At 29.7% G+C, this 18,288-nt stretch overlaps 3 protein-coding genes across 3 annotated transcripts; 2 read left to right on the top strand and 1 right to left on the bottom strand.

The window, feature by feature from the left end:
• Positions 1 to 308: 308 nt before the first annotated feature.
• Sqor (Sulfide quinone oxidoreductase) lies at positions 309 to 2,674 on the top strand. Its single transcript, XM_011505093.1, has 9 exons — positions 309 to 402; positions 648 to 756; positions 976 to 1,087; positions 1,161 to 1,385; positions 1,453 to 1,653; positions 1,736 to 1,945; positions 2,010 to 2,196; positions 2,263 to 2,509; positions 2,587 to 2,674. Exons 2-9 carry the CDS (start codon positions 674 to 676, stop codon positions 2,651 to 2,653), a joined length of 1,332 nt encoding a protein of 443 aa, XP_011503395.1. The 5' UTR covers positions 309 to 402; positions 648 to 673; the 3' UTR covers positions 2,654 to 2,674.
• Positions 2,675 to 3,731: 1,057 nt separating this feature from the next.
• Positions 3,732 to 17,971, top strand: Nprl2 (Nitrogen permease regulator-like 2). Its single transcript, XM_011505095.1, has 9 exons — positions 3,732 to 3,932; positions 4,140 to 4,231; positions 4,535 to 4,691; positions 4,830 to 4,947; positions 5,016 to 5,250; positions 5,366 to 5,496; positions 6,576 to 6,745; positions 7,101 to 7,291; positions 17,806 to 17,971. The coding sequence occupies exons 1-8, from the start codon at positions 3,813 to 3,815 to the stop codon at positions 7,272 to 7,274; spliced, it is 1,197 nt and encodes a 398-aa protein (XP_011503397.1). The 5' UTR covers positions 3,732 to 3,812; the 3' UTR covers positions 7,275 to 7,291; positions 17,806 to 17,971.
• LOC105366596 (protein CFAP45, mitochondrial) lies at positions 7,274 to 17,871 on the bottom strand. Its single transcript, XM_011505094.1, is given in 9 exon segments — positions 7,274 to 7,562; positions 7,766 to 7,793; positions 7,795 to 8,039; positions 8,128 to 8,260; positions 9,354 to 9,739; positions 12,197 to 12,413; positions 15,046 to 15,233; positions 15,688 to 15,933; positions 17,798 to 17,871. Coding segments are annotated over 8 exon segments (1,578 nt in total). The 5' UTR covers positions 15,871 to 15,933; positions 17,798 to 17,871; the 3' UTR covers positions 7,274 to 7,364.
• Positions 17,972 to 18,288: the final 317 nt, after the last annotated feature.

Below are 18,288 nucleotides of genomic sequence, written 5' to 3' on the forward strand. Positions count from 1 at the left end.
TATTAATTTCGAGCGTGGCAGAAAAATTGATTTGATTAATTGATTTATAAATATTGTTTAAATATAATTCTACCAAAAAAAAAAACAAACAAACAAACAAACAAACAAACAAAAAACAACATTGATAAAATGCTTTCATTTAAATATTTGTATTAAATATTCATAAGACTTTATCCATAAAATAATAAAAAATAATTTTCTTTTATTTTGAAATTTCATAGAATTTATTGGTTACTGTATGTTTGGTATGTAATATAATTTATTAAGGCTTGTCTGCGATGTAATTTAAGCTACTAAATTAATACGACCGCGCTTTGATAAAGTTTTTGCCGAGTGTTTTACGATACTCTTGTAGAAATATATTATTTTAAGGTTAAAACTGTGGTTGCAACTTCTGTGCAAGTAATTAAATACAATTTTTCTATTAAATTTCACGATTTCCTATAAATTTTAAACACTTGTGATTTATTGTTTTTTTTTTTTTTTTTTTTTTTTTTTTTTTTTTCTTTCTAAATTTGTACATTAGCATTTCATGTGAATATAATTTATATGTCTTTAATGCCAATAATGACTTTAAGAAGATAATTCCTTTAGACTAATTGTTTATTTAATATTTAACGATACTTAATTTCTTATTATTATTATAGTATAGTATAAAAAAAAATTAAGTAGAATGCACAGCGTAGTTAACAGTAATTTATTGTCAATATCAAGAAATACAAGTTTTCCAAATGTTATTAGATATGCACATCATTCGTAAGTTCAATTTATTTTGATTGCAAAGCTTATTGTAACATTCAATAAACTCAAACATATAAATGAATTTCTTTATAATTATAGAAATATATACATAAGCAATTTTATATCCTGATATAAATGAATGAATCAAACATTTATATTAGTTTTCTAAATTGTAATTTATATTTATCCTCTTAAAAAGTAATTTTATAAATGTTAACGATAAGTTGATTTCAGATGCAAGATATTGGTTATCGGTGGTGGTACCGGTGGTTGTACAATGGCTGCGAAACTGTCTAAAACTTTTCACAAGAGCCCAAATCATGTGATAATTATTGAGCCAAGCAAAGTATTACGCATTTCGAAAAATCTGTTTTTGTAAACAGAGTCGATATTAATAATAATTTAATATTTTTACTTAGGATCATTATTATCAACCATTATTTACATTGATAGGAGGAGGCATTTCAAAATTTGATACCTCTAAGAAATTAATGAAAGACGTTCTACCTAAAAATACCCAATGGTTGAAAGATAAGGTTGTGTCGTTCGAACCCGAGGAAAATAAAGTTAAAACAGAAAACGGAGATACTGTGCAGTATGATGTAATGATAGTGGCAATTGGTTTAGAATTACATTGGAATAAAGTTAATAGATATGCGTATGATTATTTAAATCGCATTTTTTCTACATATGATTAATGATTTTATTTAGTTGCCAGGATTAATAGAAAGTTTACAAAATCCGGAGGCTCAAGTTTGCTCCATATATGGGCCAAATACGGTGGCAAACGTCTTTGATAAAATAAAGAAAACAGAGGAAGGCAATGCCTTATTTACATTTCCAAATACACCGGTAAAATGTCCTGGAGCTCCTCAAAAAATTGCTTATATATCTGAACATTATTGGACTACTGTATGTATATTTATTTATAAATAGTTCGGTTTTATTATTTATTGTTTACAAACTTGTTGTTTGTTTCTTTTGTATTTAATAGAATAAGACACGGAATAATATTAATGTTGTATATAATACAAGTTTACCAGTGATCTTTGGTGTAAAAGAGTATGCCAACTCGCTTCTGCAAGTTTGTAATAATCGGAATATCCAAGTCAATTTACATACGAATCTTATTGCAATTAATCCTGACAAAAAAGAAGCTGTCTTTCAAAATTTAGAAAAACCAGAAAATAAGCACATTGCAAAAGTATGGCATTTTTATCTTACATATTATCTTTTGTAACAAAAACTTGATACGCTTTTGTTAGTAGTATTCATTGCTACATGTCACTCCACCAATGGGGCCACCAGACATATTGAAAAAACATGAAACGTTATCAAACGAAGTAGGTTTTCTTGACATCCATCCACAAACATTGCAGCATAATAAGTTCAAAAATATTTATGGTATCGGTGATTGTACTAGTACACCCAATTCCAAGACAATGGCTGCGATAGGTATTACATTTTATAGAGCAAAAGTTTAATATATTTTTGTATTAATTTATTGCTTTCTTTTCGTAGCATCGCAAAGTAAAGTTTTGTATGAGAATATAATGGCCAATTTATCTGGGCGAGAAATGAAAATGTTTTATAATGGTTACTCGTCGTGTCCATTAGTAACAGCGCCTGGAAAGTGTATTCTCGCTGAATTTGATTATACTTTCACACCGCAAGAAACTTTTCCTATTAATCAGAAGAGGGAATTATTGTTAATGTATTTGTTAAAAAAACATTTATTTCCATTTATATATTGGAATCTAATGCTTAAGTTGGTTCCTCTACCATTCAATAATTATGTTTGCATGGAAATGCGATAAACAATTAACTATTTTATTCAATTTTCAGGGGCTTATGGAACGGACCTGAGAAATTTAGGAAAATTTTCACTTTCATTAAAAGTAAAAACTGCTGAATTATAAAAATGTAATGTATTGCATAATAACATTTACTTATACTGAAAATATAATTTGTTACGATAAATATTTATGTATTATATTTAGAGTTATATACAGATTCATTTATATCTACACGCAATTAAAATATACATAAATACTATAAAGTTTTATATTAATAGTTACAAAAATTAAAATTAATACAATTTTTAAATTTTGTTTAACGTTGTATTTTATTTCATAAGATAAAAAAAATCTTTGTAATATGGATTTTATAAATTATTGTTTAGTATGTAAGTAATATTTTGGTAAAACGAGCTATCGAACTTTATATCTAACATTAAAAAATTAAATAAATATTTGTACGATTTTATAATAATTTGATTGCTTGTAATAATAATTAAATAAAATTTTTATCGTATGTGCTCCTTATTCACTCCTTGTTCATATTAATTAGAAATATTCATTAAATGAACATTAATTTTTATCTATTCCTCTTTAATATTATTTAATTGTGTAATTAGAGAGATCGTGAAACTTTAATCGAGTTCTTATTGATAAAATCGTTCTTTTTTAATATATATATATATATATATAATTATTATTTATTGGATATATACGTCATTTTCAGTCTTGAGCCAAGATTCAATATTTATTTAAAAATGGTAGAATAATAAATTTTTAAACTATTAAGCTTATGTTATAACTTGAATACTACATATACAATAAGATTACGAAATACAATAATCAGAAAAATCAATTATTATATTTATTATCTTCTTTCTTTTTAAACTGTATTTTATATAAATTTTTTCATAATGATTAAAAAAATTTATGAGCTAAAGTTAATTAAAAATATGTTTAAGCGTTTAATGTTTAAGTTACGTTCTTATAAGCACATTTAACGCACATTTATTCCACATTAGTCTCATTTCAATAAAAAAATTACAATGATATCAATTAGCAAGTACATGCTTGTTTTAATTCTAGATTAATTTATAGATAAAAATTTATTTTACAACTTCTTACGTAACAATTATTACAACTATGATTGTAGTAAACATAGACTTGGCGCGCATTGCGCGCGCATCATGCATATAATAAGAGAGCTATTGTGAATTATTTTCTAGGAGTAAAATTTGAGTAGGAAAGGGGTGGTTTTTAACGATAAATTAAGTGATGAAGGAAAATGTATCCTTTACAGCAAAAAATACAGAGGATAGTGGGCAAGAAGGGCCTATTCGATGTATCTTTTTCTCTGAATTTCATCCAACGGCAGGTCCTAAAATTACTTGTCAGGTTAGTTTATAATATCTTCTCTCTTCACATTGATTTATGCAACTGCAAGTAATAAATTGAGTAATTGTAAATCAAATAAAAAAGCAGAGACGTTTCTCAAGACAATGTATTAAATTGTTGTTTTTGTTCTCTTTCATTTCTTAAGCAATTTCTTTTAACGAACGAACGAAACAATATTTAATTTATAAAATAAATCTATTATTTTAGGTACCAGACAATTTTATATCAAAGGATATATTCGATAACGTCAGCGTGTATATTATACCAAAAGCTCAGCTCCAAAGAAGTACAATTACTGTGTTCGTATTTTTATTATCAGATGAAGTATTCGCGGTTCGCGGAGCATTGTACGTGTGTTCGTACACGAGTTTACAGAAATACCTCTTTAAGCCAAATACAAAATCTCCCTCTCCCTCTTACCTCCCCCAACACCGTCACTCGCTCCGTCTCTCTCGCTCTCGTTCTCCTTCTTCCGTCGTCAATCTTTCACGTAAACTCCACAATGCTTGGCAATATATATCGCGAACCTTTTATGTTTATTTTTGTTATTATTATTTTACTTTATTCATATTTTATAATTGATACTATCAAACAACTTTTAGCACCCTAAAAGATTATAAAATATTGGGATTCCCTACGAAAATTGACAATAAAAAATATGCCAGAAATGCATTCTACTTTAACCTCTGTTTTGTTTGCGATGCTGAAGCAAGAACAGTGCATTATGAACCAGTAGTAAAGAAAATGTCAGACTTTTTGGTAACGATTTGCTATTGTTATCATTATTATTATTTATTATTATTATTATTATTATTATTATTATTATTATTATTATTATTGCTATTTTTCCATTTATGAATATTGGTCGAAATTATATAAATTTGTTTTATATTAAAGATGGCATTGGAGATAGAGAATTGCTTTTTATCAGCCTCGGATGATAAGACACGGCTTTTAGAGATGTTGCAGCAAGTAATGCAAGATTTAAATATGCATAAAATGTGTACTTTGACCGGTAATGGTGATAATGTACTCTAGCTTCGTTACGTTTAAGCAAAATATTTACCATAACTTTTTTTTCAGAAGGAACGATGACATCGCATTTAAAAGTTGTAAGATTAGCTCCAGAACCTAAACCAGTTTTTGATCATCAAGTACCAATATTTCTCGAAGGACGTGAAGCATTTAGAAGCGATCAGTGGGATTTAACTACTCAGCAAGTGTTACCGTACATCGATGGCTTTAATCACGTGTCACGTATAGCAGCAGAGGCTGATGTAGAAAATAATCTTGTTAAAAGTTGTGTGCAAAATCTTGTGTAAGACTTTTTTTATTTTTTTTTTTTTTTTTTTTTAATTTTTTTATAATGCATCTATTCAAATTGTTTTAATAACAATTGCCAAAAATAATATTATAACCGTAATTAATTATAGATATTACGGAGTGGTTACACTTATACCGATATTCCAGTATAGTAATGTTTATGCTACGACACCAAAATTAAAGGAACTAGCAGAAAATTTACAATTACAAGTACGCTGCATAGAATATACATCAAAGTCAAGTACGTAAAGGATCTATAAATTTATAATAAAAAATAATGTATTTTAAAATACCACATTGAATAATTAATATTCTAATTGTTAAAAATTAGCGTATGGAGCGTATGGATTATCGTTTACAACATAGCTATTTCAATTAAATATTTTAATTAACGAATTTATAATCAATTAACCGCGTATGTTTGTTGGATAAGAAATAATTCAATTAAATTTTAGAACATATTAATGGAATAATGAATAACCCATTGGAGCTTGGTTTATTATTATTATCATCATCATCATCATCATCATCATCATCATCATCATCATCATCATCATCATCATCATCATCATCATCATCATCATCATCATCATCATCATCATCATCATCATCATCATCATCATCATCATCATCATCATCATCATCATCATCATCATCATCATCATCATCATCATCATCATCATCATCATCATCATCATCATCATCATCATCATCATCATCATCATCATCATCATCATCATCATCATCATCATCATCATCATCATCATCATCATCATCATCATCATCATCATCATCATCATCATCATCATCATCATCATCATCATCATCATCATCATCATCATCATCATCATCATCATCATCATCATCATCATCATCATCATCATCATCATCATCATCATCATCATCATCATCATCATCATCATCATCATCATCATCATCATCATCATCATCATCATCATCATCATCATCATCATCATCATCATCATCATCATCATCATCATCATCATCATCATCATCATCATCATCATCATCATCATCATCATCATCATCATCATCATCATCATCATCATCATCATCATCATCATCATCATCATCATCATCATCATCATCATCATCATCATTATTATTATTATTATTATTATTATTATTATTATTATTATTATTATTATTATTATTACTAATTTAAATATAAAATCTATCCCTTTTAAAAGACTTTGGTGGTTTTATATTTATGTTTATAAATAATTTATATTTAGAAATGAATAGGAAAGCAAAATATTCTTAAAGTATCTTAATTGTAATAATTTTTAATATTATTAGCTAGGCAGCCAGCATATTTAAGAGATATCTATCGAATGTATGCCTCGATGACTCATGGGAGCAGTATGAGGGATTTGTGTCAACGATTGAATCCTCAGAACTTAAGAATTAATGAGAGGAAGCTTATACAATTCGGACTAATCGAGGGTTTAATTCGTCGAGTATACAAGGTATTTCTTCAAGTTAGGAATCTTTCAGTAAAGGCTGACACTAAAAAACGACTGTAAATCGTAATGAAAATTTTTCAACATCATCATGTCAAACTTAATTATATAGATTGAATATTATTTTAATCCAATGATTCTTACGTGTAAAATTTGCTTTAATCATTTTTGCCCTTTGAAATAATAATGCATATATATATATATATATATATATATATATATATATGATTATATGCATATCGGATATTTATAGATTGTTTAAAGATATTGTGCATAAAATACAATAATCGAAGAATATATTTATTATAGAAACTTATTAATAGTTTGAGGAAGTAATTATATACTTTTGTATAATTCGTAGTATCCGATTCTTTTGCCCGGCGGTTCAAGCGAAGAAGGCCGCAACAATTCGATTTATAAGCATTTCACCGGAGCTTTCAATCTCGATGAAATATGCTGTAATACTGGACAGTCAGCAGCTCAGATCGAAGAAATTGTTGAGAGAGATCCTAATGTTGTGATGTTGTGGAAGTGATGAGTTAATACAGTCAAGTAAGTACTTGCCCAATTAGACGGTAACACAAATTTCTTGTATATATATATTTTTTATATAAATTTTTCACGTTCATTTTATCTTATCGATATTACGCTTAACTTCGTTTACGTATTTGTTTGGTACATTGTTTTCCACCATCTGCTGATATTTTCGTTCCATAGCTTCTCGAATTCTTTGGTTTCGTAATTCGTTCTTAGCACGTATTTCCAAACCTTCTTCGTACATTTTTTGACGAGACATTATTTTCTCTTTCTCTTTCTCATTTACCTGCAAGACATACAATCGAAGGGGTTTTTATAACTTTCGTTATCGACTGGCATTTAATGCGATTTTAACGTAGAAAAACCAAATGGTAAGAGGTGCATTATATTAGCAGGGGGTGTGGTAATAGTAAAAAAATTTTTTCATTGATGTTGAAAAGTTGAAAAGAAATGAAGTCTTTTCTTATGAGAAGGCAAATAATTAATTACCTGTTTCAAAATCTCGCTTCTGTGTATGTTCGCGCTCCCTCTGTTCCCGGCAAACGGCCTCTTTCTGCAGCTTCAGTATCTTCTCGAATTCCTGCTTCTCTCGCTCACTTTCCATTGCCTGTATTTGCATTTTGTTCATAATTTGCTGATCTCTCATCAAGCGCAGGTTCTTCTGGTTTTCAGCGTGCAATAACGCCTTTTCCTTTTCTCGTTGTCGCCACTCCCGCTCAACATCTTCTTGCATTTTAATTGTATTCATATCGTCTAACAGAGCCTGCAAATTTTAAAGTGATAATTACTTCAAGTTGTCGCATATTTTAGCTCCTTTAAGAGTTGTTTGTATTAGTGGTTAGTGTACGCACTTGAAGTTCACGACTTTGAGATGTTTGTTCAGCTATTCGATGCTTTTCTCGCTCCTTTCTTAAATGTTCTTGTCGAAGCTCTTCAGCTATTTTGGCATCTCTTTCGGCTTTCTCTCGGTGAAAGTTTTGTATCCTGTAAGATAATTCTTTTGATTTTACCCTTTCCTTCACATATTAAGTATCATTGTGCATAAATTTATTAAACAAATTCTTAAATGTTTAATAGCGCTTTAGATAATAATAATCATAACTTGCATAGTCAATATTATTTTTAATTAAATTTGTTAATATTGCATTTTTTTTCTTCAACGATATATTTGAATGTAAAGTAATTAAAATGTATATCGTTAAATATTTTGATTCGTTAATTATTTATTTATACTTATCTGTATATATATATATATATATATATATATATATATATATAATAATAATAATTACATATAAACGTATAAAAATTGCGTGTCCGCACATGTGCACATTTTATACGCAATAATGAAATTATAATTGAATTGTGTTCAATGCTTCCAATACTGACAAAATATTTGTCTTACTATTTAAAAAGAAATATAAAAAATTCAAAACAAGTAATTAATTTTTTCATAGACATTACTTTCTATTATGCAGATTTATAATTTATAATTTATTTATTATTAATTGTCATGATTAACCACTACTAATTTATACTTTATTGAATTACACGTCATTAAAATTTGTTATTAACAGATTTTAGATTTGTATTTTTTAATTAATTATTTATATTCTAAATGTAATAAGGTCAAGCTTGTTGTACTAGACTTCGTTGTTTTAATGATGAGCTATAATTGCATGTCAGTGCAAAGAAAAAAGAAAAAAATTTACCTTTTTCTATTTATGAGCATTTGCTTTTCATAAAATAATAGTGCTCCATGTTTTATTTTGCATTATGACATTTTTTTTTTGTTTTTATTTTATTTTTTAATACGGATTCAATCTGTTTCATCTATAGGCAACGTACAAAAACATTTGTAACAAACAATCTATCGATAATCGCCTATAATCTGCATTTGATTATTCATAGTTGAATTACTTGTTAAAATCAATATAAATGCTGCTTACGCATTCGGCAAAATCCAGTGCTTATTTTTTTTTCAGCATAAAATATCAATGTTTATATTCGCCTACCTGGAGCTTCTTTACTTAGCTACTGTCACGGTAATATAAGATTTTGAAGGCCAAGTGGCAACCTTATGTCCATAATGCGGTTCTCCTCTTCCTCCATGGCTTTGATGTGCTTGAGCTGCTCGTTGCACTGCGCGAGGGCCCGTCGCGCTCTCTCCTTCTCCTCTATCTTTTCCTTTTGCTTCTCTAGCTTCGCTTCCTGCTGGGCGATGCTGTTTATGTTGACGAGGCGGGACTCCTCGCGCTTGCGTTCGTACATCAATAGCCGCTCCCGCTCGTTCGCCTCGATTTGCTTCTTCAGGAACTCAGCAAAATGTTGTCGGCTCTTTACACGTTCGATAGCCTTGAGCTCTTCCGTGCGAATCGCGGACACGCGCTCCTTCTCCATCAGCTCGTTAACGCGCTGCTCCTCGGCCACGTCTTCCCGCTTCAGCAGCTTCTTCTCTGCAATCTGTAATAAACATTCTAATCGCTTTGAATTACGAAGAACCGGGGCAGTGTCACGTGCGGTACGTCACGCCGATTGCAAATACGTAACATTCATTTGGAATTTGGATTTTAAATGGTAATGCTTGGCTATAATGAAGCAGCCACGCTAGATTGTTATTAACAGAGCATCGCGGACATCAAATCGATCGATAAGGTGGCAATTAAAAACGAGTTAGTCAAGAATTTACAGGTAAATTTTATTATGACATTTAGAAACAATTTTTAATTAATCATTTTACTATTGTTGAAATTATAAACTAAGCTTTAAGTAGGTTGCAGCCTAGTGTCCGAGGTAGATAGGCTTGTCTTTTAACAAATTTTAAAGATTTCTTTACTATTAGATTAGTATATTAATACGGAAATATCTAAATAAACGTAAATTTTATGAATCGTCATCCGCCATATCACTGTAAAGTGTCGAAAGTGACATTACGAAAATACCAACGGAATAATCTTATTAACTAGAAAAAAAAAAAGAAAAAAAAAAGAAAAAAAAGGGAAAAAAAAAGGAAAAAAAAAATATTTTTATCGATATTTCTCTTTTTCAAAATATTCACTAATAAAATCATTAACTATGTATCTAATAAATGCTTTGACATATGTCCAAAAATATATTTATAAAATAAATGTAATTTACGGAATCGGATAAATGAACGATTATTTTATCATTCAAAAGAATTTTCCATATTCAATTTTGAAAAATCAAAAGTACATACGCTGGGCTTTTTACCGAATATTTATTTCTATTCTGTTCTATTATACATTATGATAGCGATAATATATTATACTTATATATCATGGCGTTATCTCAATTATGTTTCATAGATCGTGGATAAAACATAGATAGTAAACTTTCTGAGCAATACTAGTAAAATGAATAGCTATAGCACGTATATTCTTTTTTATAATTGAATTAATAATTAATTTCTTCTTTCAATCACAATAAAAAGTTAGTTAACTAATTAAGCAATATTTACGGAGTTGCTATACGTTTTCCATGGTCATTAGATGAACTTGAATTGAACGGAAATGTATGACCATTCATTGCTAATAACTAATACTGTTGATAACGATTTATTTATTGATAAAATAATAATATATATTTTTAATTTCGAAGCAAATCCTAAATCCAAAATCAGAATAAATTTTACATTATAAAACATTGTCAAGTTAAAAGCAATTATTATTAAAAATAACTAATTAAATAATTAATATATTTCACTTTAATTATTAATGATGTACGCATTTTTTATGAACAAAATCTAGTTTTTATTAATTTGTTGTTGATTTGCTCAATAAAGGGATATGCCTTAAATATTCTTAAATTTTGTTTCAATCGGAGTTTCGATTTGAAAGAAATTTGAAAAACATGATATTTTAAAAATAAATAACAAAAAAAAGGTTGTAATACAAACTCGTACAACAAAAATTTTCATGTTTGCTACAAAGTGAACGTGCTACTTCACTTTTCTAAGTTGCTGAAGCAACAATTTTAAGAATTTCGATAGAACCTCAGCGGTATTTAACTTTTTAAGAATAAACGAAGTAATAAAAAAAAAAAAATTGATTTAATAATCCCACAATTCATATAACTTAACTATAATATTAAAAATTGAAAAACTAAATTATGAATTATCGGACAACAACAACAACAACAACAACAACAACAACGAAATTAAATACTATAATTACAAAATTAATTTTTTTTCGGATCTATTATTTATCACTGTAAGAGAATTAGATGAATTTCGTATTATATATTACTATGTGTAACCAGTGGTTTTTCAAAGCTTATTTATTAATTTATATTAATAAACATTATATCCCTCAATATCTCTATTTACATTAAATGTTATAATGTACTTATTTATAAATATTATATCGGTATAATGAAATAATACGTTTTATTTAGTGAAAATTTTTGTTATTAATTATTATACTGGTACTTTGCGCGTTTTAAATTGTATATTTTTAATTTAAGTATTTATGTTTGCGAGGACATCATGTTTGGGTATGTCAAATTTGTCTTTGGTAAAGAAATTGGTTGAATAAAACTATTGGCACAATAGCTATTTGCACATGGGATTTACACGATTCCAATGTAATGTAAGCTGATTAGTAATTATCACGATGTTCATAAATTTAAAGATAACATATTTCGTTAAAGTTAATAATTCGTAAAGGAAATAATAATCATATTATTTGTTATTATTAAATTATTTGTTATTGTTAAATTATTTGTTATTATTAATAATTAGATGGAATGAGTAAATTGACTTTTAGAGTTATTATTGCGGGAAATTAATTTGATACACGAACACTTAGTTCTTTTTCACAACAACGCTAATTCCATACGCTAGAATAGAATTTCTGAAATTAGTAGTAACTTATGAAATCAATAGCTGCTGAACTTTCGTACCTGAGCATCGCGTACCGCTCGGCATTTAGTCTCGAGGATGAGCTTGTTGCACTTCTTAATTTGCTCCTCGTTCTCGAGTTCTATATCGTGTGCTCGTTGCAACAGGTTCATCGTGCGCTCGCGCGCCTCCTTCTCGATCTCGGACATGCGGCCCTGATTCGCTCGAGTCTTCTGCAAATCCATGTGCCGGATCGACTCCTTGCGTGCCATACATTCCCTTTAGTTTGACAATGTGATCTTTTAATAAATTAGTAGGGTCTCCGCTCGATTTGAATTGAAGGGAGCTAGAGAGGGAATTTGGCAACGGGTTTGGAGGACGGGGAAACGGATGTATAAATGGATACTATAAAAAAAAAAAATAAATAAAAAAAAAAAAGCAGTCACCTTTTTAAAATAAATGGTAATATTAGTTTTGTTATTCTTATCTGTTTTATGTGTTTAGTCATCGGATATATCTTTAATTGGAAAAGTGTTTCATAAATATGTAAATGGTTTTTATTATTAGCTGAAGCGCTCTGTCGCCCATAAGAATAAAAGACTTAATAGGTAAAAGTTTTTTATATCTATTATTATATACATGGAAAATAAGATTGTCTTAACTAAAGGAATAGACAAAAAAGATAAATTATTTTGTACATCGTACACGTTTCTTTCTTTTTTTCGTTGCAATGAAAATTAATAATAAATAAATTGTTGCAATTAAAAGGCTATTTATTATTATAGCAGTTAATTTAAATAATAAAAGTATAATTCTTCGTACTATTATCTGTAATTTTCATCTATTAAATTTATGTCCTGAATTAAAAGTTATTTTTATTTATTTATTTATTTATTTATTTATTTATTTATTTATTATTATTATTATTTTTTTTTTCATCATCTTTTTTGTTCAAGTGATTTTGAATATTTTACGTGGGCGTGCGAATATCAACGAATACCGACGAAGAAACACATTCACAGAAGACATTAATGTTGTCTTTTTTTTATTAAAAGATCTTTATATTTTACATACAAATTATTGAATGATAAACAACAACAACAACAACAACAACAACAGAGTAAGTTATATTTTATGAAACTCATTCAATATTGCCAACTATTAAATATTGCATTTCAATCGTAAATAGAATAATTTCATGCTGTCGTCGTGCTTTTATTCGAGACATTATGTCTCTATCACATTAAAAGACAAACTTTAAGATAAATAATTAAACGAATCGATATTCGTGTATACTTAGGGAGAAAATATATCTATTTTATTTTAATTCTTGAAACAAAGTATGTAGAAAGTAGCATGATATATATCTATGCTGTTTAGTCGAATATTAAACGACAGATTTTTTTCAAAATTACACAAACCACAACAATTTATGCTTAAAAATATCAAGAGTTTTTACTGGATAAATGAATTGCCTTTTCTTATAATTACTATTACAAATTTATTATATGCTATATTGACAATGTTGATAAATTCAACGATTGTATGTAAATACTGAAGAGAAATTTATTGAAAGAATCATTTAAAGATAGATCTATAGGACTAAAATCGCTACGATTAACCATTGTTGATTACTTTTTCTTTTAATTACTGGTTCTTTTTTTTTTTTTTTTTTTTTTTTTTTTTTTTTTTAATCTTATGTAATTTAATGTCTGCTCGAAGCAAAAGTAATTAAGTTTTTATTATTTTTTGAGAAATATTTTTCAATAAAATGTCATTATATAATTATCATAATATATATTATTTATTTATGTGCATTAACTGTTATTAAATTATAAATGCACACAAAATATTTATATTATATAGCTTTTTGCATTTTATTATATTTTTATGATCAATTATTACGTTGATTCATTAATGGACTGGAAATAAGCAATTAATGTATTAGTGGATGTAAGAGATAGAATACTCTTAAATTTATACTTAATATACTAAATTTAATATAGCAATTGTATCAAAGATAATTATAATTATGTTATGTTAATAAAAGAATCGCATAACTTTAATAAAATAAAATAGCTCGTGTGCTTATGAACGTGTAAGTTAACTAATTTTTTTTTAATAGAAATCTTGCAATTCTAATATAAAATAAAATAAGCACATATATCACTTGCATTCCTTCATTCACTGTCGGTTTTATACTGTTTAAAAAAAAAAAAAAAAAAAAAAAAAAAAAAAAAAAACAAGGAGGACTCGAGGATTATTTAAATTATTTCATTCAATTTAATGAAATTCCGGTATTGTGTAAATTTAGAAATTTCTTTTTATTAATAAATTCGTAATGGCATTTCAATTGATAAAATGTTCTCATAAGGAGGGTACATTAAAAATTTTTGGAATTCTAGTATTCGGCAATTTATCAGTTTACAGTTTCATCAATATTCAAGCGAACACGGACAAAAACAAATGGATTTTAAGAAAAATGAATTGATTTAATGAAAGTTCTTTATTTTTAGTGATATTCGAGAGGAGAGGAGAATTTGGGTAAAATTTGGCTAAAATTTGTATGAAATTTGGATGAAATTTGGCTAAAATTTGGCTAAAATTTGGCTAAAATTTGGCTAAAATTTGGATAAAATTTGGATAAAATTTGGCTAACCGTGGTGAGAAAAATGGAGTAATCAAAATTTGTTGGATGAAATTTGGCTAAAATTTGGCTAAAATTTGAATAAAATTTGGATAAAATTTGGATAAAATTTGGCTAACCGTGGTGAGAAAAATGGAGTAATCGATGAACAAAAGGGTAAACTCCAGGAGGAGGGGGGGGGGGTTGGTTATTAGATATGGAGTCGCTAGAATGGCTGTGGGAGCTCGTCAAAAGAATTTGTTAGAAATTATGTTTATTATTTACTGTAGAAGACGCTCTTTCTCTCGTTCGGCAGCTGCGAGAGCCGCTTCTTTTTCCTGTTTCGATGGATTACGAGTGCGTTCGAGCAGATTCGTAAACTCCGTGTTTGAGATAATTTTTGGATAGACGTTTGGCTCTGTCGACGGTATGAGTAGACTTCGAAAGCCTTCCTTGTCCATAGCACGTATTATCTAAAATTTATTATTTACAGTTAATGGCGTAGGGTAATTTGGCTTGTAGAGTTAATGATACGTTATCTAAAGTATAAGTGATGAAATAGATTTCCTTGGCCATTCGATATCATTGTCAGGCACAAATCAAACTTATATCTATTATGTCAAATAGGATATTTGATTAATTGGTCGGTTTGCTTTGGGGATCTTCGGGATATTAGCGCCCATTGACGTTAATTTTAAACAAAGAGTTGTTATTTAAGTCTTGCGATGTTTTTTTTTTTTTTAATTTAACTTTTTTAAAAAGTTTTGCTAAATTAATTTGTTTGATCATTAATGAAAATGTTGTTGATTAATAAACAAATTGTTAATCTTCGTAGGGTTTTTTTTTTTTTTTTTCAAGTATTCTTCACGCTCTATAATGACAATTTTAATTTCACTATATATTTTAAAGCCTAAGTAAGCTCTTTACCTCTTTGTTGTCGTATGTGCATCGCTTTAAATGAATTGACTTCTTGTTCAGAACCTGATTACACTCGCTTGGCTTGTGAATGGTGTACTCTTGAGCTCGATATTTTCGTTGACTCGATGATGAATTTAATTTTCGATCCGATGACTTTGTCGCGATCGAGCAATTAGACGTTTTTAGGGGCATTTTTGACGTTTGGCCAATTTAAACTTTTAACAAATCTGTCGAGAATAGCATTCAATGATATAACTGCAAAAACAATAGCAATAATATAATGATACGAAATATTATGTTAAAAGCTTTATTTTCCAGAATGGCAATTAACAAGGGTATTATTATAATAATGAGATAATCGGTGAAATGTTACTTCGTTATTGTAATATCACTGTTGATACAATGTAGCTTATGCAATAAGCACGTGTGCGCTCGCGCGCATATATATACATAAGTGCGTATGATTTCATTAACGTCGCCTTGCCTCGAGTTTTTTTTTTTTTATGATAAAAGAGGGTAAAAAACGAAGGAAAAAAAAAAGAAGGGAAAAAAAAAAGAAAAGACACATAAATTCTTGGTTGAAATTCATGAAAGGATAATGAAAGCAAGCCGACAGTCTTATACCGATCTTAATTAATAAATGTTTAAGGATAAGCGAGCGACGTAGGGGAGGCCAGAACACCTTTCATACTTGGCGCGTCGCGTTTTATCGATATTCAACGGGGTTTCGCCGTTTCGTTACTTCCTAACCTCGACGGTCGTCTTGCAAAAAGTAACGCCGGCTCCTCGAGTCTTACTTAACTCACCGTTCAAGCACAAAACGTAACAACGCGCCCGGGCATACGAAATCTGTCGCATGCGGCGTACATAATTTTTTCAATAGTATCAGTGAGAATGAGCGCGTTGGCCAGGAGCTCGACGACGGGATGCCGAAGTCACGGTGGCTCACCACTACATTATATCCTCGGGCGGGCGCGTCCCGGCGAAGGCTGCCGCGAATGCAATGCCGATTGTCAACTGGGAGTCGTGGTTCCTTAGCGCGGGGCGGCGGGGGACTCGCGTCACGCTCGCGACGTTCTCCCCCTAGTTTTCTGTTTGTTCGATGTTAATCGAGCGGCGGTGGCGACAAGCGGGGAATCGATCGTCGCCGACACCGACGGAGGTCGCTCGCTTCCGGCTCACGAGCATTTCATACGATCAGGCCAATGCGAATTCATAATTGGATCTCGCGACGAGCAGCGACCCTTTAGGTTACTTTATTAAAGAGGATTCCTTTGTTTATTTGTGCGCGAATTTTGTGCTATTTCGAAAGCCCTTGGTATTGTATAATATTATTAATCCCCGAGCTCCGATTATTGAAATTCCAATGTTCATTTTCTTGTTGAACGAATTTGAAAAATGTATTATTTATTTATTTTATTTATTTATTTTTTTTATTTGCCTCTTTTCTTCATCTTTTATTTAACGCTAAATTTATTTTTCAGCTTCGTTTTAAAAATGCAATAACGCTGCGATATAATAGATTTTAATGCGGCGATCGTATTGCGTATGGTAACTTTAATTTAGTAACAAATGTTAGAAATGCGCTAGTTGATTTCGTTTGAAAAAATCCATGCTGAATACAAAGCGGTACATCATCATCGATACGAGACGAGACGTCTTTGTCCAACTGTAATCAAAGGGCTCTAATTGAGATTTGGACTGCAGTAAGCGAGCGTGTTAATTTAAGAGAGAGAGAGAGAGAGAGAGAGAGAGAGAGAGAGAGAGAGAAAATTTAATGCGATTTCTGCAATGAAGTGCAATTAAAATTTTCTTACCTATATTAATAATTGCATACAAAATAATTATTACGTTATTAAACATATTTTTCAATGTATTTCACGACAATATTTATTAACGAACTGTAAATATTTTTCAAATCAAAAACGATTGGTTTTTTTTTGTTTTTGTTTTGCGTTGGTCTGCAGGTAATAAAAGAGAATAAACACGTACACACACACACACACACACACACATATTGCTCGATTAAGTATGCTCTTTGACGTTTAAGATGTAACGTTAGCGAAAGGTCACGTAATATGTGCAATTTGAACGATATCGTAAAATTAAGTACATTTACCATTTCAGAGGCACGGGAGGAGAGGAAAAAGTCCGAGCCGACTTTTAGCTTAAGATAATGGCCAGCTTCGCCACATTCTGCAGCGGATGAAGATAATGACTGTTCACTTACTTCACGCGCCTTGGGCATATTTGTCGAGTCTCTCTCTCTCTCTCTCTCTCTCTCTCTCTCTCTCTCTCTCTATCTATCTATCTATCTATCTATCTATCTATCTATCTATCTATCTATCTCCTTCCCTCTCATAGATCCCCTGATTTAGCCCGTAAGGCGACAGCTTCGGAATTTTGTATAACGTACACGGAGTTCAAGTGGTTGGACCGCGTCGTAGATCGCGACCCTTTCTCGAAGATCGCAATTCCGGATTGTTTGATATTTTTATAACTTCGACGTAATATCAGGTTTCGAAGTCCCTTGTTTCGCTTCTAACGTTATATCGGGATATTAATAGCGGTGCAAGCTTATAGACACCGCTCGCCTGCACTTTAGTACTT

Source organism: Ceratosolen solmsi, unplaced genomic scaffold (assembly GCF_000503995.2).
Source record: "Ceratosolen solmsi marchali unplaced genomic scaffold, CerSol_1.0 scaffold16, whole genome shotgun sequence".
NCBI classification, from domain to species: domain Eukaryota; kingdom Metazoa; phylum Arthropoda; class Insecta; order Hymenoptera; family Agaonidae; genus Ceratosolen; species Ceratosolen solmsi.